This window comes from Neophocaena asiaeorientalis, unplaced genomic scaffold (assembly GCF_003031525.2).
Source record: "Neophocaena asiaeorientalis asiaeorientalis breed wild unplaced genomic scaffold, Neophocaena_asiaeorientalis_V1.1 scaffold118, whole genome shotgun sequence".
NCBI lineage: Eukaryota > Metazoa > Chordata > Mammalia > Artiodactyla > Phocoenidae > Neophocaena > Neophocaena asiaeorientalis.
Window position 1 is genome coordinate 13397313 of NW_020175528.1, and position 27356 is coordinate 13424668.

Here is a 27356-nt window from a genome sequence, read left to right on the forward strand (position 1 = left end):
TTTTGCTTCCGGCGCCCCGTTCAAGAGGGAGGGACGTTGAGCGTCACCAGCACACGTTTCCTGTGACGTCACGGGCCGTAGGCCCTGGAGCTCCCCGGGTTGGATCAGGTGAAATCTTTTGTGTGCCCTCAATTGTTTACGTTTGTACCTTTGGAGGCAGAGCCAGCAGGAGGCGCACAGGTTTTCTTTCCCGACGCCCAGCATGTGAGGAAACGGGTTTTGGGTTTTACTTTCTCTCGGTAAAATCCGGAGCTTGCTTCCCAGTAGGCCCTGTAAACGTCGATTGGCAAAGTAAAAGAACCTGTGGATCGAATGCTTTGTCTCCTAAAGTCCTTAAAAAAATGAAATGAATTCTTTTTTCTTTTTTTTAAACTAGTGGTTATGTCATGAAAACAGCCTAGCATCTGTTTCAAATCTATAAGTATAAAAATGTCCCTGCCTCTTTTAAAGGGTTATCGTCGTTTACCACTTTTATCCAGAGGCATAAGATGAGCCTGTCTACCCAAATTCAGTGCAGAGCACTTAGGCAATTTAAATAAAACAGCAGCTGAAGATTCTTATGTTCATGTGAAACCGTCTATTGTTGATTAGCACAGGCTATTCTTGTATAATCAAGTGTCTGCTCCACATAGGCTGGCAAGTTTACCAGGGAATATCTAGTTCATTTACACATGTGACTGATTTAAAGGTGCTGGGAATACTCACTGAACAAGAGAAGATTGGCATCAGCTTTTATTTGCTTACAGTCTTGAGGAGAAGATAAAGGCTAAAGAAATGTGTGTTGTGAGTTAAGGAAGGAAAATGCCATATGAAGGGTTCCAGAATGCATCTCTGTGGCAGAAAAATTATTTTGAGCAGAGGCATTTGAGTTCCTGAAATCTCTTATCTGCCTAAAAACAGAGCCTCTTAAAAGAACTCAGAAGAACTCTTGCCATAAATCCCTTCCTTGGGAGAGGAACCAGGGAAGACTGACTTAGGCATTGGAGACTGCAAATCAGCACCACACCTAAAAAGACTTTATAACAAAACCAACATATTTTCCATCTACTCTCATAAGAGCTCATTTATCTTTCCCAAAAGTCACTTGTTTTCCCATAAATACCATTCTTCTCCTTCCCTTCCATAAAAGATGGTATATAAGCTCCAAGTTCTAACCACTGCCTCGAGTCACATTTTTCTGTGAACTCCCATAGATATGTGATTATATCTGTTTTATCTCTTGCTAATCTGTTTTTGTCAGTTTAGTCTGCAAGTCTCCAAGAACTAAACATGGGAGGGTAGAGGAAAAAGTACCCCTTCGCAAAAGCCATGAGATGTTACAGCAAAAAGAATTTAATTGTGGAGTCAGTTTCTTTCTAAGGAATGAGAGGGTAAGCAGTGACTGAGATAAGTAGACTTTAGCTAAACTGATGGGGAGGGAAGAGATTATTACAGGTGGAGAGAATGATGTGCTTGAAGAAAGATGATAAAATGTTGGGGAGTGGGAAAATTCCACACTGAAACTTAAAAGACTGGTGGTGAAGGCCAAAGGGATAGAAAAGAGCCTGACCATAAAAGATCTTACATGCCACAGAAAGAACAATAATACATTTTAAGTAGGGGAGTGATTACTTTGACTGCTTTGAGTAGAAAGGAATGGAGGAGGCAAGAGTGGACGTAGAGAGACTAGTTAACAGGCTGTGGTGTAGGGGAGACAAAATGAGATGACAGAGCAAGATAGAATATAGGAAGGACTGGAATTGAGTTGCTAGGGAAAATAATTGTCAAGATTTAATGATTCATTGGATGTAGAGAATTAGAGGAAAGGGTCAGATGGCTCCCAAGTTTAAGATTTGAAAGATGACCTAATAGAAAGGTACCATATCCTGAGATATGAGGAACATAGGACGCGGAAGATTTTGGAGGGTTGGGGGAGGGTTGAGTTAATGGGTATAATTAACACTTGTAGAGTTTGAGGTACCTGTAAAACATACAAATTGAGATGTCTAGAAAGCAGTTGGTTATATGAGTTAAAGACACAGAGAGAGCAGACTGATTATACATTTTGGGAGTTCTGGCAAATATTAATATTATAGGAATGAATAGTTCCAATAAATGTACCCATTGGGCACGCCTGATATGACAAGTATGTGAACTGTTCAGTAAGAAAGACTGGGTAGTCATACTGGAGATGGTAGGGACAAAATGAGAAGGAAATAGCGTGGATTGTTTGAATGTTTTAAAAGAAAAGACACCAGAGCTTGCTCTGTCTTCCCTCTGAAGAAAGGCCATGTGAGGACAGAGGCTGTCTACAAGCCAAGAAGGAGCTCTTACCTGGAGCCAAATCAGTCAACACCTTGATCTTGGACTTGTGTCTCTGATGAAATGTTACTTTAATCAGTGAAGCCTTTCCTCACTAAAATATTTGAAAAAGCACTCCTTCTGTCATTATCCCTTTAGTCTAATTTTTCTTCTTTTCATTTTTATTATCTCTGGTGCCTATTTCCTGTCAAAATACTTAGCATTACCTGAGATGTATACATACACATATACATATACATATATATGTATATACATTACATATGTGTAGTGAAGAACTTAATCCTATCCAAAGAGAGGGCTGGCCTTTGCCCTTCTGAGGAGGTAATCTCTAAACCCTTGGAATGTTATGCCTGATAGGAGTGACTTTGTTTGTTTGGAGGCCTTGGACCAGCCAGGCAGTAACAATATGATTTAGGGTGGAGGCTTTGAGTTATTTGTTCCATATAAGCTTGACCTTCTGAGGAGCTGGATACTGAGATCACTCTTATGAGCAGTCAACCATGCTTACCTTACTCCTACCATGATGAAGCCCCATTAAAGATGGGACACCAAGATTTGTTCCTTGTTGGCAGTACTCCATGCGTTTTGTCACACATTGATGCTAGGGAAGTACTGCTGTTCCTGACTCCACGGGGAGAGGAAAACAGAAGCTCCACACTTAGGCCTTTTTTCTGGATTCTGCTGTATGTGCTTCTTCTCTTGGCTGATTTTGATCCATATCCTTTCCTTGTAATATACCATAACTGTGAGTATACAACTTTCAAGGAGTTCTGTGAGTTCTTCTAGTGAATTATTAACATTGATAGTGGCTTAGGGAACACCCTGACCTTGCACGTGGTGTCAGGAGTGAGGGGAGTCTCGTGTGGACTGTGTGCTAACAGTCCGTTCACAGTATATATGTTTGTTTTGGTTTTGTTTACAGTTATAATCCTGTGTACCTAGAGCTAGTTTTAGCATGAAATAGGCATTCATTAAATATTATGATGAGTACATGAATGAGAGTAGCTGAATAGTATAAGAAATTAAGAGAAAATCTATTTATGAAATCCAATACTACAGAACTATGTTGAGAAAAAGCTTCCAAGTAATGCATAACCAAGCCTTTTAAACTTATATTCCAGGTAATACTGTGATATTCGCTGTCTTCAAAATGGTTGCCTCTGTCAGTCATAATTCTTGGAAGTCTTTGGGATTATGTAATACATGTTTATATTTTGGGAAATCTTAGGGATTATGTGTTTTCAGTTTATAAAAGTCACCACCAGATGGTGATATTTTTATTAGGTAAATAGTTTTTGTTTTCAGATACATCAATTTGTAGAGAAAAGAGATAAACTATATGAAATAGAGCATTTATTAATAATAAGAACAATATAACAATGCAAAGGTAAGATATTTAAATATAGCACAAAATATCTATAAGGGTATGTCCTATACCAGAATGCATTTTTACAATTGTAATCACATTAAAGAGAAAGTAGACTTTATACCGGTGTAGCTGAACCATCCCCTCTCTTAACAGGGATTGGTAGAAGCTGTTCATGCTTAGGCATAGCCCCCTGTAGAGTTTTCTTGTAGATTCACTACTGTTACCTTGAAGTTTGAACTGTTACAGGTTAGTAATGTGATGCCAAAGTTTGTGGCTTTGCGGTAAATAATCCTGGTATTGTATGAATACGTCTGAACTTTTAAGTGTATCCATTATACAGTTAATTCAACAACCAAGGACAGTTAAATGGGGATACAATATCCTAGATTTTTTGTTTGTTTGTTTTTCAATTCCCCCAGAATAGGCCCAAGTCCAGTGAAAATAAAATGGAACACAGGAGAGAAAATGGGTATTACTGTCTTCCAATCCAATTCTTGTATTCTTTAAATCTTGTTTTTCATCATCTCCTCTCCACTCAAAGTGCTGTGCAGTTATAAAGGATTTGTCTTTATTATTTTGTTCAGTTTTATTATGATTCTGTTTCTAATTTCCTTGCTGCCAGAAATTATACTTTAAGCAGCAAAATCACTTTTCTCTTTTATAAAATTATACATCTAAATTTAATATATCAAAACCTGTCTTTTACAAAGCATTATTAGAATATTCAATTCAACTTTGGCTTTTATAACAGACATTTAATGCTGTTGATTTATAACATCAGATTGATCTGGCCATTTGTCGTTATGTTAAATTAACCCTCAAGTTTGGAGATAAAAAGTATAATCTTAAGTTAAATGTATTTGTAATGAGAATACATCTGAATTTGAATTTATATGTTATGCATTATTTGAGGCTTTCTTTACAAACATGACTAGTGGCATTACATTTGCTTCCCAAGTTTAGATAATGATATATTGAGAAGTTTGGTGAAAGATAGGGAAAGTCCACTGAGGTAATTATTTTGAAAATAACTTCTTGGTAGCAAAATAATCATCTGAAGATAAAACAGTCTGAAAGCCCATGTCAAGTAATTTAGAATTCTGATTCAATATAATGAAATAGAAACCAGAATAAATCGTTTAAAAAATAATTCACTTAGTCTGTAAATAATAACTAAGATATGTGAGTTGAGAGTGTACAAAGTTTAAAACGTAAAATGTCAACTCAATAACCTTGGAAATAAACATTTAGGTAATACATTTAATATATGTTTACAGAAAGATCAGAATAAAGCAATTTGAGGAAAAATCACTTCCTAATTTTTTTTTGAAATATACATCACTAATATTCCAACAAGGTGATATCTGCATTTTTGCAATGTAACATATTTTAAATTAATCTTGATATGTGTACCTCACAATCACTTAATAAAGTATATTGAATTGTTTCTTTGCTTGAGATACACATATCTTTGGGAAGGAAATGAAAAAGCACCTAAACTTAGAATAATATGTGAACTAAAATTTTCTGTGCTTCAAGAGTGGCGAAGAAGGTCTGCCATATCTGCCACTTTAGAAACAGATACTTTTGTTTGGACTTAGAGGATTTTCCCTCTGCTCTGCCCAGAAGTTTTTTAGTCTACTTGGGTGCACCTCACAGAACTTAATCTTACGGTTCTTTTCCCTAGTTTCTGTTCAAATAAACAAAAGAATTCTAGAAATGATAAGTATACATCTACAAACTTTTCCAATATGTTTAAGAGCTACTTCCAATTCTACTTCTAACATACAACATATCTGTTTGAAGAGCAGTCAACATACTGAAAAGGTGAAAGGAAAACTCTCATATTTAAGAGAGAAAGAAAAAAAATTCAGTAAACAATTTGTATTTTATAGAACTGAAGGGAACAACTATTTACAGACTAGGGACATGCATGTTTCAAAGTTGTAAGCTAATTTGCCGTTTTATACAGGAGTATATTTCCTAGACATCAGTGTAAAGCTAAAGCAGTAACTGTAATAATAAGCTTGGTTTGCTAGCCACATTTAGGAAGCCTCTTCAAATACAACTCAGAGTTTTGCTACATTTCTTCCATTCCCAAAATATTTTCCCACTTGCTGTAAAGGCCAACTTTATGTGTAGAATCACATGCATGAGAACAGTATATTCATTGAGCTTATACAATTTTCTGTTTACTCTGAGGTTGACAAACATAGGCGAAAACATTAGTAAACAAGACCAAGGTTTGATTTTGAAAAGGTTTTTAGAAATCAGATAAGAAACAGAATCTTATAATTGCCACAGTGTGTGCGATCTATAAGTAACACTTAAAAAGCACTCAAGTGTTTGCACTAGTTCCAGCTGTTTGCACTAAAAATAATTAACTATTAAGTCTGTAAAGCTTATGTAAACCAACAAATAAAAAAGGAAATCAGGGCTTCCCTGGTGGCACAGTGGTTGAGAGTCTGCCTGCTGATGCGGGGGACACGGGTTCGTGCCCCGGTCCGGGAAGATCCCACATGCCGCGGAGCGGCTGTGCCCGTGAGCCATGGCCGCTGGGCCTGCGCGTCCGGAGCCTGTGCTCCGCAATGGGAGAGGCCACAACAGTGAGAGGCCCACGTACCGCAAAGAAAAAAATAAATAAATAAGGAAATTAAGTAGCCTCAGAACAAAGGTGTTAGTTTAGTAGTTTGAAGTTGCAGAGCCATTCTTGCCTTTATTAGGCCAAATGATCACTAGTTATCCTTGCTTTCTTCTTCTCTTCTCCTATAAGCTTTATTTAACAACTGGATTTCCTCCTGGTAGCCATCCCTCTCTTGGCTCTGCCTTTTACTGTTCTGCCTGTGTGCTTCAACAGTGTCTGGAATGGAGATGTTGATATCACCATCAGGATTACTTGTGGGTAAAAAGAGAGAATATGAGGCTGTTTCCCCTAAATCACATGAAACAAATCTGTTTTCTTTCCGTGAGTAGCGCAGGGAAGGAGATCTGATCTGTGTGGAGGACTGGCTGATGTTGCTAATAATTGACACCGTGTCCAAGGCCTCTTCATTATCACAAATTTCAAGAACCTCCAAATGTATTTTCACACTGGTGTCCGCAAATGTGGAGGGAGAATCTTCTGAGTTTGGTTCATGGCCAACACTTTTGGATCGATAGACTTCTATTTTCTTAGAGGCTGGGGTAATTTTTTGTCCTTCTGTGCTCACCTCATAGGTAGAAAGAGATAGGGTTTTCCCGGTTGGGGCTTGGAGAGACACGGTCCCCTGGAATGCACACAGGGGAATGGCCAGGGTACCACCGGAACGCTGGGGACAAAAACAAAATGGTTATTATTGAAACCTGGTGTCTGAGATTGGACCATTTAGTAATTCATTTTATTCATCAAAATGGTAAAGTTTTTCTATTTCAAACCCAATTCCATAGAAACCTTTTACAGATATGGGATTGAAATTCTGTCATCAAAGCTCTGTAGCTTAGTTTCTCCTAGGTCAAATACTACATTTAATTGAGGGCAGTCAGAAACCTATCTTTGATGATAAAGGGACATATTTCCACAGTTTAAGGTAAAATTTGTGTACTGTGGCCAGCAGGAGATGGGCAGAATATGGGCATAAAATCGAATGCATATTTACACTCTGGAATTGTTTTTATATTTTTGTAACATCTTCAGTTACATTAAAAAGCTTTCATATAGGTTGAAAGAAATGCAGAATGTGTTATCAAAATGCACTTTTTTTCCCCTGTTTCGTATGCCAGAGAGAGTGACACCTGTGAAACTATGGTTCAAATTAAATACAAAGAATATTTCGACTGTAGGTTTGAGCACACAGAAGAGGAACCAAATGTCACCAGAACTATGTGGTACAGTGTACTTACTTTTCCACAGAGAGATCACAGTCATTAAAGTAAACCCAGTAATAGAGAATGCCCTCACATCCCTGCAAAACTTTTATATTATATTTAGAAGTATTAAAATTTTGTTTTTAAATTGTACTCACCACTGAGGACTGCTTAAGAAATGAAGACTAATTCTTATGATAGTCTGTACTTTATATTGTTGATTCATGCCTTCATACTTTCAGCTGACTCTTTTGGATTACATGTTAGTTTCAGAAGAAGACAGTAATATGCCAACCTTAGAGCAGTGGTACTAAAAGCTAGATCCCCAGACCAGCATTATCTGCATCACCTGGTAATGTATGAGAAATGCGATGTTTGAGTCCTACCCCAGGCCTACCGAATTAGAAACGCTAGGGGTGGGGTTCAGCAGCCTGTATTTTAACAAGCCTTCTAGGTGATTCTGTTGTGTGGTGAGATTCAAGATGCATTGCTGTAACTAAAGAAATGCTGAAGCCCAGAAAGAGAAGGTGAGGGGAGGGGTGGTTAACAGACACTTCTTATACGTGTGCCCACCATCTGTAAAGCCTGGAATTACTCACTGGATTGGCTTAAATGTGTCTTTCCACCAGGGGAATAGGCGTGAGGGCTCTTAATGTTTTGCCAATTTAGGATGATCACCCTTCCCAGTTTGCCTGTGACCGTCCCAGCACTGAAATTCCTGCATCCCAGGAAGCCTCTCAGTCCCAGGGAAACCAGGACGGTTGGTCACCCTATTTTCCATGGGCATTTTGTATCTGGACCTAAGAGTAGCTAGAGAAAGCCTAGGACCAGGGTCCCACATTAAAGAACAGTTTGTATTCTCATCTACTTAGGGGAATTTTTTTTTTTTTTTTTGTGGTACGCGGGCCTCTCACTGTTGTGGCCTCTCCCGTTGCGGAGCACAGGCTCCGGACGCGCAGGCTCAGCGGCCATGGCTCACGGGCCCAGTCACTCCGCGGCATGTGGGATCCTCCCGGACCGGGACACGAACACGCGTCCCCTGCATCGGCAGGCGGACTCCCAACCACTGCGCCACCAGGGAAGCCCGTAAGATCAATTTTTAAAAATACAGGTTTCCCTTGCTATCTGAAAGTAGACTGTTCTGGTGAAAATTTACATAAGCTGAAATGGCATAAAGTGAAGAAGCAATTACCCTAGGACACATCTTGCCAATAGATGCACAAAATTAATTGAGATAAAGCACAGATGCTCATAGACACAGTTCAAAGCTATGGCGGCTTGATGCCGAGATGCTGAGTGTATTTTCCAGAGAAGGAGCTGAGTGCTGCGATTCTCACAGCTCTGGGTGTGCGCTGCTTCTATAAAGGCTTGTTGCAAAACAAAAACTGAATGTTATTTTCACTTTTTGCCTTTCTTATTTAAAGCAAAAATCCTCTTTGGATTTCTTTCAGTTAGTGAAGACTGGTTCTAATGTAGGTCTTTCGTAAAAGCGAAGTGGAATAAAAGTGAATTTTCGAAAAGCAGGGGATACCTGTATTATTGTTTAAAATTTATCTATTTTTATTTTAACATCCCTATATAATACCTGATGATAGTCACAAGTGCATCAGAAGGTCATATTGGAACATATTCTTTTTTTTTTTTTTTTTTTTTTTTTTTTGCGGTACACGGGCCTCTCACTGTTGTGGCCTCTCCCGTTGCAGAGCACAGGCTCCGGACACGCAAGCTTAGCGGCCATGGCTCATGGGCCCAGCCGCTCTGCGGCATGTGGGATCTTCCCGGACCGGGGCATGAACCCGCGTCCCCTGCATCGGCAGGCGGACTCTCAACCACTGCACCACCAGGGAAGCCTGGAACATATTCTTTTTTGAAAATAAAATAGGATATTGAGGGACTGAATTGTATGTGAAAGTTTATTGCATGATAAAAAATGGTAGATTCAGAGAACATAAAACTACTCATTTCGTAGTCTCTGCTTTCTTTCCATTTAAAAGCCTATGAATTAGCATATGCTGTCAGGAATAGTGCCAATCCATTATTGCTGTATTCCTGAGTGTAGGTGGCTGGGAGCTTTTTTATTTGAAAATGAAAAGTGGTTTTCAAAACCTCAGAAATGCTTCAGGAGAAGAGATCATGCCATGGAAACACATTAGCACAAATAATCTGCTGTGATAATTGATTCAGACTAACTGACCTTGAGCATAATGAACTTTTTGTTTCTTCACTATAAGCCTCTAAGTGAAATCAGGGTGAAATTATAATATAAAAGAGTTGCTCCAAAATATCTCTCCTAACAGGTGAAGTTTCTGTTGATTATCTGAATCATTCAATTTATGAAAGATGTATTACAGCATGTAGGATCATAGGACTCACCAGAGACCATTTTATAAAGGGAGAACTGACAGCCAGAGAGGTGAAACTACCTGCCCAGGGTCACACAGGTAATAGTAGGAGGACTGGCACCAGGACTCAGGTGTCTTAACTCCCAGTTAAATGCTCTTCCCACTGCACTATGTTGTTAGTTTGAAAGAAATCTGCTTTAGCCAGGGATGGTGGATCATGGGTTTTCTGTCCAGGAGGCTAGAATTCTATCACTAACTCATGAATAATCCAAGTGACTGACGATTTTAATCTAAATTAAAATCATATAGATGATCTTTATGTGATTTAGGTGACTTTCAGGCATCAAAAAGTACAGACATTGAGACACCACAGCAGTGACAGGCCCGCGTACTGCAAAAAAAAAAAAAAAAAGAAAAGGGTTTCTATACTTGACTGTAAAAGTCCATAAAACTTTATAAACAAACATTTTGTAAATAGAATCTATGCTACAGTAAAAGAATTAACACAATTATAAGAAAAAAAAAAAAAAAAACGGAATTCCCTGGTGGTCAAGTGGTTAGGACTCGGTGCTTTCACTGCTGTGGGCCCAGGCTCAATCCCTGGTTGGGGAACTAAGATCCTGCAAGCCACTCGGTGCAGCCAAAAAACCAACCAACCAAACAAACAAAACAAAACAAAAACCCCAGCACAATTATTTACATGCAATACTGACATATTTGGCACTTACTGAAAATATATGTACAAAACACTTGGCTGAAAAAGAAATTTAAAATTAGAAAACTCAGAGCATTACTATAACGCACTTTGCAAATATCTCACAAGCACTTATGGCACAGCGGGTGAAGAGCACCAGGCTCCCTGGTAATATTTAGGTAACTTTAATGTGCTTCCACAAGATTGTTGTAAAACTACCCGAACGTTGTCAAGAATAAAGTCAAATGCCATATTCCAAACTGAAAAAAAGAAAAAAAGAAGATGGTTTCTAAATAGGGTCCTAAAAGATAACTTCAGTTGGCGGAAAAGTAGGAAAAATGTAATCCAGGATGAGGGAACAGTAAGAACAAAGGCAATTGGAATTTTGGGGAAATGACATAGTAGAGGGAAATGAGACTGACAACACAGTTTGGGCCCAGGGCCAAGAGCCCTGTCCACCAGGATAACAAGTTCTGATTGTATCCCATAGGCAAGCAGGAACCACCTATTTTTGTTTATCGAAAGGAAGGAAATTAAGATATATGGAAGGTCTACTATGTACAGGCGCTTCATCTTGGCACTTTACATGTGAAATCTAATTTAATATAATACTCCATAAGGAAGGTAAAATTATTTTCATTTTATACATAAATAAATTGAGGTGTGGAGAGGTTAATTAACTTGCTTAGGTTACATAGGAAGTTAAGTTTTGATTTGTGATATATACTCATCTCAGATTCCATGTGCTTTCTGCTATGCCTCTTCTGGTCTAACATGATAATTGGGTAGCCTGTGAAATACAGATTGGGAAAGATGAGTGTGGTGGTAGGGAGACCAATTAGGTAGTTTTAAAAATCATTGTGTACAAAAGAAAAGGGAATCTGAACTTCAGTACTGGTAGTAGAAACACATATGTGGGATGGACTATAGGGGAATTGCATAGGCAAAACTCTTGAGATTGCGGAGGGTCCTGGTGAAATACGGCTATGGAGTCATGTATACCTGTCTTTGAACTTGGTCGAGTCACTGTCTTTGTAATCCTTACCTCTCTAAGCCTCAGTTGTTTCATTTGCAAAATATGAAGAATAAATGAGTTAATGAATGTAAAATCATTAGTTGAGTGCCTCACACAAAGTAAGTGCTCCATAACTATTAGCTATTTTAGGGAGGTAAGAGACAGGAAACCACGATGTTTTTGAGATTCTGTTGCTAGTGTCTAGTACTAGTAGTTGAGATAAGGAGCTTAGGAGGATGTTGATAATTTAATGCTACTTTAACAATCTTCATCTCCTAGTCATTTTGTAATGATTTAAAATTTTGCCCTGATAATAAAACTAAACAGAGATAATCCAAAAACGAAAACTACAGAGAGCTATAACTCAATATAAATGCAAACATTCTTAACAAATATTAGCAAGTGGCATTAAGCAGTCAATAAAAAGAATTAAACTTCATGATTAAGTGGGGTTTATTCCAAATGCAAGGCTAGTTTCCATATTCCGGAATAGGTTGATGTGACCTACCATATTAATAGGCTAAAGAAGAAAAATCACATGATTATATGAATTGATGCAGAAAAACTATTTGACAAAATTCAACATCCATTCATGATAAAAGAAAAGTAAGATCAAGAGGAAGTTCCTTTCCTTGATAAAGAGTATCTGTAAAAACCCTATAGCCAATGTTACACTTAATGGTAAGAGACTCCTTTCTCTTAAGAGCAGGGATAAGGCAAGGATGTCAGTTCCTACCACTTCTGCTCAACATAGTGCTGGAAGTTCCAGCCAGTGCAATAAGTCAAGAAAAGGAAGAACTAAAACTGTCAGTACTTAGATCACTTAGATCACTTAGATTGGTTTAAGCAGAAAACCCCAAGGAATCTACAAAAACTCCTAGAACTAATAAATGAGCTAATCAAGGTCGCCTGCAAGTTAAACATACAAAGTCATTTCTATTTCTGTATACTAGCAAATGAATGTATGGATGTGAAAATTGGTAATTACAGTACTATTTACAATTGCTCAAAAAAGTGAAATACATGTTAGTCTAACAAAACCTATGTAGAACTTACATGCTGGAAACTACATGACTCATGAAAGAAATCAAAGAAGTTCTAAATAACAGGAGAGACATAACATGTACATGGACTGAAAGACTCATTATAGTAAAAATGTCAGTTTTCCTCAAATAGATATATAGATTTAATGCACTTCCCAATAAAATTCCATCAAGATTTTTTTTGCAGATACAGACATGTTTATTCTAAAATTAATATGAAAAGACAAATGAACAGAATTGTGAAGTTATTTTGAAAAAAATGAATATAGTGGGAGTAATCAATCTACCTAACTTCAATATAGCTACAAAAACCAAGACTGTGTTATTGGTGGAGGGATATACACATAGGTCAATGGAATAGAACAGAGAACCGGGAAGTAGTAGACCCATATAAATATGCCCAACTGCTTTTTGACAAAGGTACAAAAACAATTCAATAGGTTTTTCAGCAAATGATGCAGGAGCAATTGACATCCATAGGCAAAAAAATTAACCTAGAACTAAGTTTCATACTTTATTCAAAAATTGACTCAAAATGGATCACAGACTTAAATGTAAGATGTAAAACTATAAAAATTTTAATAAAAACATAGGTGAGGGCTTCCCTGGTGGCGCAGTCGTTGGGAGTCTGCCTGCCAACACAGGGGACATGGGTTCTAGCCCTGGTCTGGGAAGATCCCACATGCCGCGGAGCAACTAAGCCCGTGCGCCGCAACTACTGAGCCTGTGCTCTAGAGCCCGTGCTCCGGCAACAAGAGAAGCCACCGCAATGAGAAGCCCACGCACCCCAATGAAGAGTAGCCCCAGCTTACCACAACGAGAGAAAGCCCGTGCACAGCAACGAAGACCCAATGCAGCCAATCAATCAATAAAATAAAATTAAAAAAAAAAAAAAAACATAGGTGAAAATCTTTGAGACCTAAGGCTAGACAAAGAGTTCTTAGACTTGGTACCAAAAGCGTGATTCATAATAGGAAAATTAATAAATTAGACTTCATCAAAATGAAAAACTTTTGCTCTGTGCAAATGCAGATTTTGATTCAGTGGGTCTGTGGTGGTCTGAGATTCTGCACTTGATAAAATCGCTCAGATGATGCTGAGGCTGCTGGTCCATGGACCACACATTAAGTAACAAAGGACATACAATCTGTAAGGCTCCTTACAGTTCTAAAATTACATGATTTCACAGGTGAATAGATTTTGTTATTTTATAGTGTTAGCAGTTTAGAAAAGTAGAGAGAATTCAGTATCAGTTGACAGAATAATAGAAAGCCCCTCCAAAGCTAATTTATAGATGAATAGGATGGGAAACAAACTCATATCTTTTCACATGCTTTTAATATATTCTAATACTTTATTCAAATTACACATATTTCAAATGATGAGCCATCCTGATGAAAAATGATCAAGTTTCAGCATGAATCTTCATTTTACATTGATCTTACAACCAAAACATAAGCTTCTGAAATGAATATATCATTGCATTTAAATTGCTCTATTTTTTATTTATGGAAATTGGTATTCTCATATTTTCAATTCATACTTTTGGGCTTTATCTGAGGCCATGAGCACAATCAGCACAGGCTATAAGAAATCCTATGGGAATTTTTTTTTAAACTTATTTATTTTTTCTGTGTTGGGTCTTCATTGTGCGGGCTTTTGCAGTGAGCGGGGGTTACTCTTCGTTGCGGTGCGCTGGCTTCTCATTGCAGTGGCTTCTCTTGTTGCGGAGCATGGGCTCTAGGCACGTGGGCTTCAGTAGTTGTGGCACCAGGCTCAGCAGTTGTGGCTCATGGGCTTAGTTGCTCCGGGGCATGTGGGATCTTCCTGGACCAGGGCTTGAACCTGTGTCCCCTACATTGGCAGGCGGATTCTTAACCGCTGCGCCACCAGGAAGTCCCCTGTGGGAATTTTGAATTTAAGTGTGTAAAATTGGAGCTCTTGGGATTATTGGATAGGTTTTCTAGTCTCTGATCTAATAGAAACTAAATCTCTTGTAACTCTAACAATGACATTTCAGTTTAGATCTGATATATATCCAAATTTATTTCCATGTGAAATAAATGGAAATAAAGAATAAATAAATTTCTTCTTTATTTCCAGAAGAAACCAATTCCTTATGTTTTTCTAACAAGAGAATAAACTGTAACTTGAAAGAAAGCATACATTGTTTCTATTTGGAATATACAATTTTATCAGGAATAAACGAATCCTAAGAAGTGAAATAGTTTTTCTCACCTAAATGATAAACACCAATTCAATTGGGTGTTGTATCAGTTAGGGATACCCTACTAAAAACTGTTGCACAAATATTTTTTCTCATACTTCATGAAACTGAATTAGCTCAGGAATGAATGTATATTTTCATTTGTAAGACAGTTTCAAAGGATAAATACAGTGTTTTTGGTAAGATTACTATACTTCAGAAAAGGTGTTAAAATTCATGTTGATGGTATCTATAAAAGTACAGAAGACAAAATGTTTTTATTAGACAGCATAATATAAGAAAAAGATAAAATCAAAAGAACACAAATCTATGGAGATAGTAGTTTAGGGGTATCCTGGGACAGGTGATGGTGATGGATTAAGAGTAAATGGGTAGGGACTTCCCTGGTGGCCCAGTGGTTAAGACTCCGCAGTCCCAATGCAGGGGGCCGGGGTTCGATCCCTGGTTGGGGAACTGGATCCTGCATGCCACAACTAAAAGATCCCACACACGGCAACAAAGATCCCGCCTGCCACAACTAAGACCTGGCACAGCCAAATAAATAAAAATTTTAAAATAATTTTAAAAAGTAATAAATGGGCACATGGGATCTAATTGGTGTGATGAAAATGTTCTAAAACAGATTTACTAGAAATCATTGAATTGTACACTTGAAATGAGAGAATTATATAATATGTAAAATGTTCCTCAATAAAGTTTTGTTTTAAAGAACATTTGACTGATACTCAGGAGACCCTGAAATACAGCACTTGTTCTGCCACTAAATAAATAGCCGTGTGACCCTAGACAAGTAGTGTATTCACTCTAGACCTTTATTTCATTATGTATATAAAGAGGGGGTCAGGCAGATGACCTGCAAAGTATCTCTCATTTCTTCCATTTCAATATTCTTTGACTCTATTTTGGCAAAGTTAGCCTCAAAGAAAGCACTTTGTTCCTTGAAAAATATCTAAGCAGGGATGCTCTTCTGAAAGAAATTGAAATATAAAAATTTCCTTTAAAAACTTGCTCCCAAAATTATGGATCCAAGCCCCTTCAAAGACCCCTCCCCTTTTTTACCAATAGGACATTGTTGCTGATGGAACATTTTTTATGTTTTCAAAATATATTAAACCTAAGCCACCATGCATTCTGTACAATGAAAATGTCTGTGGTGGGAAAATAAAATGGCAAGAAAGAAAGTGAAGAAGATTATAAACCACTGTTTAGAAAGAAACCTGTAAGGAGAGTTTCACGATGCTTATATAGTTCTAATTTAAAGCTTCAATCATAGGAAATATTTATTGAACACTAGATATAGTTAAAAGACCATGTAGAACCCTGCATATATGAGTATATATGGGGTTTGTGTACGTGTGTATTATATATGTGTGTATAATAATTTATAGCTAACTTTTTCCTGATGATAAAAATAATACATTACTGTAAATTTTTACAATTACAATAATATCTGAAGAATATGGACCAAACAGTCCTTAGGTTATAGCAAATTAAGGATGACTTCTATGTGACTATAGTTTTAAGAATTTTAATCCTTTTGAAAAAAGAATCATTCAACTCTATACAGCCTATGTGGATAGCATGAGTTATTTAAATTAATGGGATTTTCTCCTAACTTTTTGCAAAATTTTTTTTTTGCAAAACAGTGGCGAAATTCTCTGGAAACCTTTTTTATACTTCTTGTCTAGAAAATCATTTGATAAATCTAATATTTCTACCTTAAAAAAAGACAGTACATGCCATCAGACTCCATTCTCCAGAATTCCCTTCCTTGTATGCTTCCAGGTTAGAATTGGCCAAGACAGGGCTTGCTTAATATTTGGAAGGTAGGAACAAGGTAGTGGTCATAACCACCTGGAACTATTTTCACAGGCAGGTATAGAGACAGAAGAAGAGATACGTGGCAGGTGCCACCATGTCATCTCACTCTCCTGCCCCACATCTAGCTTTGCTTACTGACTCCTGGCAGTGTTGACCAGCAGTGGCTCAGATCCACCCTTAGGTGCTTGGCTATGGATCCACAGAGGTTGTGGTTTATTTGCAGGCAACAGTTTTTCATAGACCTCTACACAGATTCCCCCTTCGTGTTCCTACTTTGGGTCTAGACATATGTGGCTTCTTAAATTGACTAATTGGTAACTCCACATCTGGCCCTCCAACTTCTCTTCCAGACTCTTCTCTTCCCTAGATTTACCACAGTTCTAAATAAGTCTCTTACCCCATAACATAGTGCTTTTGCTCCCCTGACTAAACCTTAGCTGACCAAAATCCTATTCAATGGAAGAGAAGCCCCAACCTTAAGAGTAAAAAAATGAGATTATTTTTAATTAACTCAAAAACCCAACTATGCTTATGGATGAAGGTGTTGGAATGTAGTCCAATCACAGAATCTCTCTCATCCAGTAATAACATGAAGAAAAATAACAGCCACGGGTTCAAGCAACAATGAAATAAAGGGCTCAGCCTCATGTACAGTAGTGGCTACAAAAAGAAACAAAGGAGTCACCCACTTCCAAGAGCAGTTGTACAGAAAGAAGATGACTTAATATCCTGATAACTCCGGCTATAAATTTTATTTTGGCAAGAAGTGGTTTGAAAAGTGGTTCTCAAAATGAGGGGGTCTGTATAGTCAAAACTATTTTCATAATGATACGAAAGCTTTATTTGCCATTTTCACTGTGTTGGCATGTTCACTGCTGGTGCAAAAGCAACGATAGGTAAAACTGCTGGCACTGTAACATGTTTCATGGCAGTCAACACCAAATCTACTAGTAGGCATTGTATCTTCCACCACTGTACACGCATGTGCATGCACGCACACACACACACACACACGCGCCAATTTCACTTAAGAATGTCATTGATGAAGGTGAGTAGTATTATTATCCCCATTTTAAAGATGAGTTAACTGAGTTGCAGAGATGTTAAGTGTCTTTTTCAAGGTCAAACACATATTAAGTGATAGAAATGAGATTCCAATTTGGGCAGTATTGTTCCAGAAAAAAACATCATTTATTTTAATCAATTATTTGATCCAATTCATTCATTTACTGTATTTTTATTGAGTACCTACTATAAGCCAGACACTATTCCAGGGACTGGGGGTATGAAATGATTTTCCATCCATCCATCCATCCATCCTTCCATCATCCATCTATCCCTCTCTCTCTCTATATGCACATAGAGAGCTATGGTTCTTCCTGGGTGGTATAATTTTAGGTTAATTTCTCTCTTCTTTGTACTTTTCTGTATTGCTTGAATTTTTAAAATAGTGAGCATGTGTTATTTTTATTAAAACAATAGTCATTATTCTTAAGATAAAACCTAATGTGACTCGTTTCTCTTTTGAAGGAAATAGAAAGTAAATTTTCAAATCTTAAACTCAAAGGAGTATGAAAAGACTGCTTCGTTCTTTCTTCTCACTACATACAAAGCAAAAGAACATGACATGTGGAAATTGCTTTCTCAGACTGATTTAGAAGTCAAGGTCTCCAAAATCTTTCCATCCCACACAACAAATACTAAAGCAATTCTTTTAAAAAACATAACAAAGTGTCTTTAGAAAAAATTAGCTAAAAGTCTTAGTGATATTATTTGATCTCAAAGAAGGAGAATGCTAATGATACAGTTATACATCACCCATATGAACACTCTTCAGAAATTAACCACTTGCTTTCAGAGGAAATGAGTCCTGTGGAAGTGAAAATGCCATATCTAACTAGTCTTTTTATTTCTGGGAAGAGAATAATATACACAAATAAAAGAACATTAGGAATAGATTAAAGTCTCTGTCCTAATCTACAAGTTTGTAACATGCCTGATAGTGCATTTTTAATTGATGGAATTACTCAGATACTTAAATTTAAACTTTTCCTGGATTTTGGTTTTAATTCCTGTAAATCATTTGTGTAGTAGATGATAGGACAACCACATGCACAAATGCATGCTTTTAACTTCACAGGGTGAAAATTGGTGACGCTCCAGTCTTTTTTTAAAAATTTGGGCCAATGCATAGTGTTTCTTCTCTCTTCCCTATCAGTTAAGGTTCCAGAATAAGTTGGCAGTCCTATCCTAATGTGGCAGCCCTAGAAATCTGCAATAGACCATCTAGGTTCTTAGAACCAATGATTCTTTGTATTATAAAAGTGTTTGAAGAAAATTTAATCCACCGATTGAGACTATTTATTCTTCAATGGGTCGGGCCTTTGACCTGGCTTCTTCAGTTCTTTAGACCAGTTGTTTCCAAATGTCATTTTTAGATTGGTGCTGAACTGACTCCATAAGAATCACCAGCAGAGTCTGTTAAGAATACAGATTTTTGGCCTCACTGTGGGAGAGCCTAACTCAGTAGGTTTATAACTGGAACCAAGAATTTATATTTGTAAAGAGCTCTCCAAATGATTCCTACATATAGCCAGGGTTGGGACCCACTAACTTAGAAGATACAAGAAAATGAAGATAGAGCTGTGATGTCACACAGAGTAAATAATTTCCTGGTTAATTTACTGAACACTTCAGAAAAGGACATTAAGAAATATCTTGCTACAAGCCCCTATTCTCTGATTTCCAAGCTTTAGTCAGAATGACAAATAAAAAAGCAAATGGGCATTTGCATTGGCTGGGACACGTAAAAACTATTAAGGAGGAGACAGATATATCATAAATTTAAAGTTCCAGAGCCACTCACAAGCATGGGCTACTCTGAAAACTGATTACTGTTGGAAGCTGTAGCTTCCTGAGTGGGGAGGGGAAACAAGGTTACAACCAGAAAGTATTTCTAGGTGAGTGTACCTAGGAAATGGCCTAACAAGATCTCAGAAAAAAGACACCTGAATCTCCAGGGCACCAATACATTTGTTATGATTTCTTCTCTTGTTCTAAATAAATATTCATCTTCATATATTATTTTGTATTCATGATTTGTATACTTCATTATTTTTTTTTATTTTACTTTTTTTTTCCTTGGCCACACTGTGTGTAATGCAGGATCTTAGTTTCCTGACCAGGGATCGAACCTGCACTGGAACTGAAGAGCCCTAACCACTGGACCGCCAGGAGATTTTTGATGATTTGTATACTTAAAAAAAAAAGATATCTCCCCCAAAGATGTAATGTTCAATTTCCACATAACCTGTATACATACCTGTCTTAAGGGTCAGTAGTAAGAAATCATAGTATGAATATCAGGCTTATTGAGAGACACACCACTGGTGAAGCATGAGACATGAGATCACATAATAGTATACAGTACTAGGTAATCTTTGAAGATTCCTCTGAGAGGGAATCCTTGACTAGATGGTTCAAAGTTCTGGTGGAAAGAAAAAGCATGACATATTCAAGAAGTAAAATTATTAACAGTTAGAAAACCTGGAGCAAAGAGTTTAAGAGGAGAGATGAAACCACAGGAATCAATTGCTTAAGCCACATTAAAAACTTTCAACCCTGTCCTGAATGATAAAGGAACCACAAAGTGTTCTAAACAAGGGGTTGATGTGATGAAAATTGCATTTTTGCAAATTTATTCTGGACTGTGGTCTGTAAAATAGACTGGAAGGGTTCACACTGAGAGACAGGAGGACCAGCAAAGAGGCAATTGAGAGAGAAAGAATGGTGATTTAAATTAGGGGAGAAACAATGGCTATGGTGAGTCATGAGAATAGCAAGATATTTTTAAGATGTAGGATTGGTGACTGATTTGATGTGAATTGTGACAGAGAAAGAGAAATCAAGGAGGTTGACCAAGTATCTGGCGTAGGCAACTGGATGGGCGGTAGTGTGATTGCCAGAGAAAGGGAACACAGAGGAGAAGCAAGTTTGGAGCCATGGGATAGAGGGGTCAGGAGAAGATTAAGAGTTCAGTGTTGGAAAGCTGGAATTGAGATGACTGATGAGTGTCCAAATGGAGAAACTTGGCAGGAGGTTGGATATTGGGGCTTGGGGTTCGGGAGAGATTCAATCTGAAATATACATTTATATATATATTTGAGATGAAATTGAATCAGGAGAGTGTGTGAAATGAGAAGAGGATCCTGAAGAACACAAACATTTAAGGAATGGGCAGAGATAGGGGAGATCATAAAGGGGTCCATGAAGGAGTAAGCAAAAGAGATAGGAGAGTAATCAGAAAAGTACAATGCAATGGAATCCAAGGAAAGAGTAGAAGAAAGATAACAATAGTGTCAAATGCTACTGAGATGTCAGGTAGGATAAAGACTGAAAAGTCCATTGATCCCTGGACAGGCAGGGAATACGAGATGGAGAATCAAGCTACCACAAATGGAGTCAATGCAAAGATGCACATATATACTCTTTTCTCTCAGGGCCCAACATGGGGACAGTGGCTGATGAAACGCATGTTGAGAAGCCCTTGGGAAATTTTAAAGGAAGTCCATGAAACTTCATCACTAATTATCAGATACTTTAATCAAATAACCTGGTTTTGTCTGACAGTTCCAGCTTATAAAATCCATTCTTGTCATATGTGTTTATAGTAGTCAGATTTTTTTGCTGGTTGTTGAAGGAAATATGGTCACTGTATATTTCTAGGAATAGACATAATGAGAACAAGAGATGCAGTTTATCCTGCTTTCCACCTTCTTGTATACTGAAAGCCTAAAGAGAAGGCACACAGTTTGGTTCCAGAATTCTGAACCTTTCCTGCTTCCCTCAGGACTCTTTTTTCAAGAATCTACATGTCAACCTTTCTGCACCAGTATGATGTGTGGGATTTTAGGTAACAAAAATATGCTGCAAAGAGAAGTAGATGACTATTCATTGCTATATTCTCAGTGTCTAGCACATAATACGCCCTAAATAAATATGTATCAAATGAATGAAAGGAAAATGTAGGAAGCAATTTTAATCTTTATGACTAACAGAAAAGTGGGGAAAAGAACTGCTACAGAAAATATCTTTTGCATGCTTACTTAGAGTTGTCTGACCAGTTTTTTAAAAAATTATGAACTCTTTGAGAGCTAGACCACATATCTAAAGTGGCTCACACAAGTCAACATTTTCCAAGAGCCCCCAAATGGCAAGCAGTTGAGGGCAAGGGCTCTAGTCTTTCACAATACCCAGGAATAAAGGGGTGTTCCAGACTCAAACCAGGCTTGGTCAAAATGTCCAAAAATGAATATCCCAATATTTTTAGTAGCAAAGGGGGAGGCACACAGACAAGTCAAATCTGGGTTGGTGTATATAGCTCAGGGGTCATGTTTTAGTAGAAGAAACCATTCTTGGCAAATCTTAGAAAGCAAGGAAAGATTGGAAAGCAGTTGATTGTTGGCCCATTTCTTGCTTTTTTTTTTTTTGCGGTACACGGGCCTGTCACTGTTGTGGCCTCTCCCGTTGTGGAGCACAGGCTTCGGACGCGCAGGCTCAGCGGCCATGGCTCACAGGCCCAGCTGCTCCGCGGCATGTGGGATCTTCCCGTACCGGGGCACGAACCCGCGTCCCCTGCATCGGCAGGCGGACTCTCAACCACTGCGCCACCAGGGAAGCCCCCATCTCTTGCTTTTTTGATAGCATCATTGGAGATGCAGACTTTGGTCCTTAGAGAAACTCTTGAAATGGGCTAAGCAAACTTACCAGCATTTCCAACAACCCACCATCCTTTCTAACAGAATGCTATTGCAGAGTTGCTTAATAGACTTGTTCTCTCTGGTTAGCCTCTCAAGTCTTACATGATGTGGTACAGTTTGAACAAAGAGAACTATTTAGGACTAGCTCTATAGCAGCTTTTGACAGAGGTTTGTTTCTAAAAATTCTAATATCCTATGCTCCTTAGGAAATATTCAATATGAAATTTTAATCCAAATATTCACCCAAGAGCCACTTTTTAATATTGCTTTCTTCCTTTTCTTTTCCTGGTAGAGGTACACTATTTAATATGCAATTTTATTTGTGTTAAGTAGGAAACATTACCTTAAAACATTTAAAATGGTTTGAGAACATTTTGTCCTCAATAGTTCCATGCCAAAATATTACACTGTGTAAATATTTTATTTTTTCGAATGACTTGCATCTTTTTAAAACTTTTTTTCTCCCCAGTGAACTCTCTTCAATACCATCATCAAAGCTTACCACAGGGCATCTTTTTTGGTATTAAATCTGTATAAATTCCTGTCCAAAATACCTTTAGGCTATTTCGTCAACTTGAAACTAGAACACTATTTTCACCAGAGGACTAGATGTGCCAGAATGTTAATTTTTAACATGCTGAATAGATCCTAATACTGAAAGTTATGAATCAAATTATATTTTCTCATAACTCATAATCCATAGTGGCAGTCTAAAAAGTCATAAAAGGAGTTATACTGAAGTTTGGTGTATGTTCATATCCCTGATTATAAAAAGTATATAACAATTTCCTTATCATTTGCTCCTTAATTACTCAAACTTTAGTTGCTGGAAGAGGCATTTTTCACAATGCCCATCTCATCGTTTACAAAGAAGTCTTAAGAGTCAGGCCTTCGATTTTCTTAAAAAGACTCATTTCCTCCGCTACAACTAAAGTTTCTAAAAATGAATCTATGGTAGCTTTGTTCTTTCACAAACCAATTCTTCCTGTTCAAGTTGTTCCTCCTTATATACGTTATACATGTCAGGATGAAGCAATGTGTATAAAGAGATTAGTTATTGGGGTTAAATTCAAAGTTCTACCAGAAAGTCAAATAACCAATGTGTGTGTATTCACATTGTGTGTATCTTTATACTTTTCCCCAATTACTAATATGAAACAAATGCTATTTTGGAGGAGTGCATAACAAATTCATATAATGTGCCCACACATTTCATGGTTTGTCTTAAGGAACCAGGAGGAAAACAGCAGTATACACTTCGAGCATTCCTGTTTTAGAGAGCTTTATGTAAAAATATGCAAGGCAACAAGGCCATTGTAATAGAAATGGAAGATAACTGCAAAACATTTCCTCTCTGTCAATGCTCTAAAGAGACTTTTCAGCTCAGTGGTTAAGAGGTTGGGCTTGGGAGTCATATCTCGGCTCTACCACTTTAGATATGGGTAACATTAAGCGACTTCCCTGTGCCTCCGTCTCCTTTAACATATTACAGGGATTACAATAATGCTTATTTCATAGGTCTATTTTGAGAATTAAATGAAGTAAGGTGAGAAGTAAATAAAACAGATGTGTAAAGTATTGTAGAAGAGGGTATGTTTCAAGAAGTGTTTATAATTGTAAGCCCTAAGCACCAGTACTCCTGAATTTTAAAACAGAAGATAATAATAAAATACACAGGGTAAATGGGGGTGGTAAATTGTGGCAGGAATTTAGAAATTAAAAAGATGTAAATTGGCAGTGGAACATAATTTTTTTTTTTTTTTTTTTGGCGATACGCGGGCCTCTCACTGTTGTGGCCCCTCCCGTTGCGGAGCACAGGCTCGGGACCCGCAGGCTCAGCGGCCATGGCTCACGGGCCCAGCTGCTCCGCAGCATGTGGGATCCTCCCGGACCGGGACACGAACTCGTGTCCCCTGCATCGGTAGGCGGACTCTCAACCAACCACTGCGCCACCAGGGAAGCCCTGGAACATAATTTTAAAGTGAGTGGGAAGAGAATATGTTGTATCATTACTTAATGAATATTCAATAGTATGGCCCTTGAGCAAGAATAATGTCTTAAAAGAAAAGAAAGATTTTAGGCAAAGGATGTTTTGGTTTTAAATCTGTAAAGCGTATCTGTGTAAGCTAATATGAGCAGTGTGCTCTGGGCTAGAACATCATCTTGCTCTGCAATTATTACTTTTTTTCTAACATTCTTTATTAAGGTATAATTTACATACCGCTAAACTCACCCATTGTAAATGTACCATGCAACGATTTCTAGTAAATTGAGTTGTGCAACCATCACCACAGTTTAGTTTTAGAACATTTCCATCACTCCACCCCAAAAATCTTTCCTCATGCCCATTTGCAGGTAATCCCTATTCTGGCTTTCAGTCCCTGGCAACCACCAATCTGCTTTCTGTATACATAGATTTAAATCTCATGGGCATTCCATATAAATGGAATCATACAATATATAGTCTTTCAGGTCTGGCTTCTCTCACATAGTGTTTTTGAATTGGTTTCATGTGGTAGTATGTATTGGTAGTTGATTCCTTTTCATTGCTGAATAGAATCCCTGTTTTGTAGGGGTACACCACACCTTTTATCCATTCTCTACTTGATGGACATTTGGATTGCTTGCAGTTTGGGGCTATTATAAATAGTGCTGCTATAAACATTCAAGTACATGTCTTTGGGCATATGTTTTCATTTCTCTTGTGTATAATCCTAGGAGTGCTGGATTGTATAAGTTTAAGTTTACCCTTTTTTGGAACCACCAAACTTTTTTCCAAAGTGGGTATACAATTTTACATTCTTACTAGCAATGTGGAATGCTCCAGTTTCTTTACATCCTTGCCAACATTTATTACTGTATTTGTAAAACTGCAGCCATTTTAGTGAGTGTGTAGTGGTATCTGATTGTGCCTTTAATTTGCATTTCTCTATGATATTAAGGATCTTTGCTTATTAATCATTCTGTATCTTCTTTGGTTAGGTATCTTTTCAAATATGCTCATTTTAAAAACCGAGCTGTTTTTCTTCTTATAATTGCTTGTAAGAGTTCTTTATATATCATAGGTAAACATTTCTTTATCAGAAGTATAATTTGCAAGTATTTTCTCCCAGTCTGTGGCTGTTTTATCAATTTTCTCAATCATGTCTTTTGGAGCACACATTTATTTACTTTCTTTTATAAATTAAAGCTATTTATTTATTTATTTTCATGTTCAACTTTATCAGTTTGTTCTTTAATGGATTATGCCTTTGATGTCATACCTAAGAATTCTTTGCCTAATCCAAGGTTATAAGGATTTTTTTCCTTGTGTTTTCCTTCATAAGTAAAGTTCTTGCATTTATATCTTTGACCTATTTTGAGTTAACTTTTGTATATGGTATAAAGTAAGGGTCTAAGTTCTTCTTTTTTTAACATTGATATCCAATTGTCAGCACGATTTGTTAAAAAGTCTATCTTTTACCCATTGAATTGTTTGGTTTCTTTGTCAAAAATCAATTGTCCATTAATGTAAGGATTTTGTTTTCTGGACTCTCAATTCTGTTTCATTTGTCTATGTTTTTATCCTTATGCTGGTACCACACTGTATTGATTACTGTGCCTTTATAGGAAGTTTTGAAATCAGGTAGTCTATGACCTACAACTCTTTGTTCTTCCTTTTGTGCTATCATAGCATCCTTTACATTTAAAAAATAGAAGATGTGGGCTTCCCTGGTGGTGCAGTGGTTGAGAGTCCACCTGCCGATGCAGGAGACATGGGTCCGTGCCCCGGTCCGGGAAGATCCCACATGCCGCGGAGCAGCTGGGCCCGTGAGCCATGGCCGCTGAGCCTGCACGTCCGGAGCCTGTGCTCTGCAATGGGAGAGGCCACAACAGTGAGAGGCCCGCGTACCGCAAAAAAAAAAAGAAGATGTAAGTGCTGGGGCATATGTGTTCATCTTTTTGGTTGAAACACTCAAACAAAAAACAACAAAATATCCCCAACCTTCTTATATATTCTAGAAAATCAAAGGTTTAGGATTGTATGGTAAATGAATATAAATGTTTTTATTTGGCACACAGTTTTTACATTAGCTAGTCCTTGTTCATTAACACCTCTGTTAAAGAGTGTGTTTTCCTATTGGTTAAACTTGTAAGTATCAATGACGTGCAGTTCCTTATGAAACTGAACTTTTATTCTGAAAGTCTACTTCCAGGGAGTTAACTGCATGCATTATTTTGTATGAGAGAAACCCAAATAATTATTGCAAAAGTATTGTTTGGTGGAAAGATTTTTCTACCATTTGAACTGATGCCCATTTCCCCAAGCCCCTGCTGTTGCCACAGTCATTTAACACAAATAGGGAACAAAACAAAATAAAATTAAGTAAGCAGGAAAGTTGTCCTTTTAGCAAGAGAATTGCTTCTGCACTATTTAATCCTACATATATGTGATTACATTAAATTATTTATTTACATGATTTATAGATATAACATGATATTATTCCATCTAAGGCCCCATTTAAACTCCTTTTTACATGAAAAATTGAGATTATTATGACACATTCTTTGAATTAACTATTGTGCTCTCCACCTCTCATTCCAGAGTTCCATCTACGTACAGTGCTGTGCTCAGTTTACTGTTATGGGATCACACATGAGCATAGTACTGCTCTTACAGGATGGAAATATTAAAGCATGAATAACTCAAAAGATAACTCATAAAGATAGTGATTTTATTATCTAGATGCCTGACTTCATTATTAACAGGTGTGTCCGAGGAATCATGACAAATCCATTTTCTGAATCTTCTAAAAGCATTTTGTGATTCTCTTTGTACCTAATTTAACTAAAATTGTAGAGACAATTGCTCATTAATGATAAACATTTACACTGATGAGAATCACTGGGTCTTGTTTTGGCTGAGAAAAATAGAGGTCATTCCTTCTTCAGGTGCTTCTTC

General features: G+C 37.4%; 1 protein-coding gene across 1 annotated transcript in view; it reads right to left on the minus strand.

The window, feature by feature from the left end:
• Window positions 1-6405: 6405 nt before the first annotated feature.
• GPR149 (G protein-coupled receptor 149) overlaps window positions 6406-27356 on the minus strand; it is a 70652-nt gene continuing 49701 nt past the window's right edge. Inside the window, exon 4 of the mRNA XM_024769147.1 lies at window positions 6406-6978. Within this exon, the coding sequence (XP_024624915.1) occupies window positions 6406-6978 (573 nt within the window). The remainder of the gene's footprint in view (window positions 6979-27356) is intronic.